Below are 945 nucleotides of genomic sequence, written 5' to 3'. Positions count from 1 at the left end.
TATATACAGCCAGGTGCAGTGCCGGGGCACCATGCGTCCTCGTCGACTCCTGCCCCCCTGTGAAAGCGCTCTTCCTGTCTCCCAACGCAGGCGACAAGCATAGGGCCCAGCAACTGATTTGTGGAAGAGAGGGCAGACGTCTTAAGGTGAGCTCCCATGACCGTTTAAGAAGTTGCTCTGAAGTAACAAGGCACGGGCCTGTGTGAAATATTTATGTTAGTGTTTTGTAGCAAGTTGATGTGAATTAAATTCAGGTAGTATGTCATGTAAGTGCATAGAAATTCATGTACTAAGGAGCCAGAATTTATGTATAAATACATTCGATTTAAACTTTGGTTCCTTTGGCATTTATCCTTTGATAGACGAACTCCATGTTGCTAATAATGTTATTCTAATTGAATGTCCTTTTTTCATTTGTCAGGTATGTTGTGGCTCCTCAAACGTGACGCCAACGCCAAGACCCATAGATGTAACTCCCACCAGCAACCCCGGGGGGAACGGGAACGGACAGCTATTGCCCTCAAACTGCGGACAGACCTCTAACTTGAATAAAATATTCGGTGGCGAAGCTACTGGTGTTGGCGAATTTCCTTGGATGGCTGTTTTGGGGTATAAAGGTATTTACGTGTTGGCTTTGGATCGGCATGCGACATAGAATACTTTTTACAGTGACCATGAACGAGAAATCTCTGTATTTGGAAAGATTTTCATTTACACAAATGTTGTTGCCTCATAGCTCCAGGTAGCAGTGGCTCTCTGGACTGGGAGTGTGGAGGAGCTCTCATCAACGACCGTTACGTCCTGACAGCTGCTCACTGCGGCGATCCAGATTTTCTGTTTGGCTCTATTCTGTAAGCATGATCAGTTTGCATAATCTATGCAAGAGTCCTTCAGTTTTCAGACAGGGGTCGATATTTAATTGATTTAGATGGGATAATCTATAGT

The 945-nt window shown here is 44.7% G+C and overlaps 1 protein-coding gene across 1 annotated transcript in view; it reads left to right on the top strand.

The window, feature by feature from the left end:
* LOC119586940 (phenoloxidase-activating factor 1-like) overlaps positions 1 to 945 on the top strand; it is a 4,438-nt gene that overhangs the window by 1,743 nt on the left and 1,750 nt on the right. The window contains exons 3-5 of the mRNA XM_037935672.1: positions 10 to 146; positions 422 to 617; positions 737 to 851. Of these exons, the coding sequence (XP_037791600.1) occupies positions 10 to 146; positions 422 to 617; positions 737 to 851 (448 nt within the window). The remainder of the gene's footprint in view (positions 1 to 9; positions 147 to 421; positions 618 to 736; positions 852 to 945) is intronic.

Source organism: Penaeus monodon, chromosome 22 (assembly GCF_015228065.2).
Source record: "Penaeus monodon isolate SGIC_2016 chromosome 22, NSTDA_Pmon_1, whole genome shotgun sequence".
NCBI lineage: Eukaryota > Metazoa > Arthropoda > Malacostraca > Decapoda > Penaeidae > Penaeus > Penaeus monodon.
This window is presented reverse-complemented; position numbering and strand designations above follow the sequence as displayed.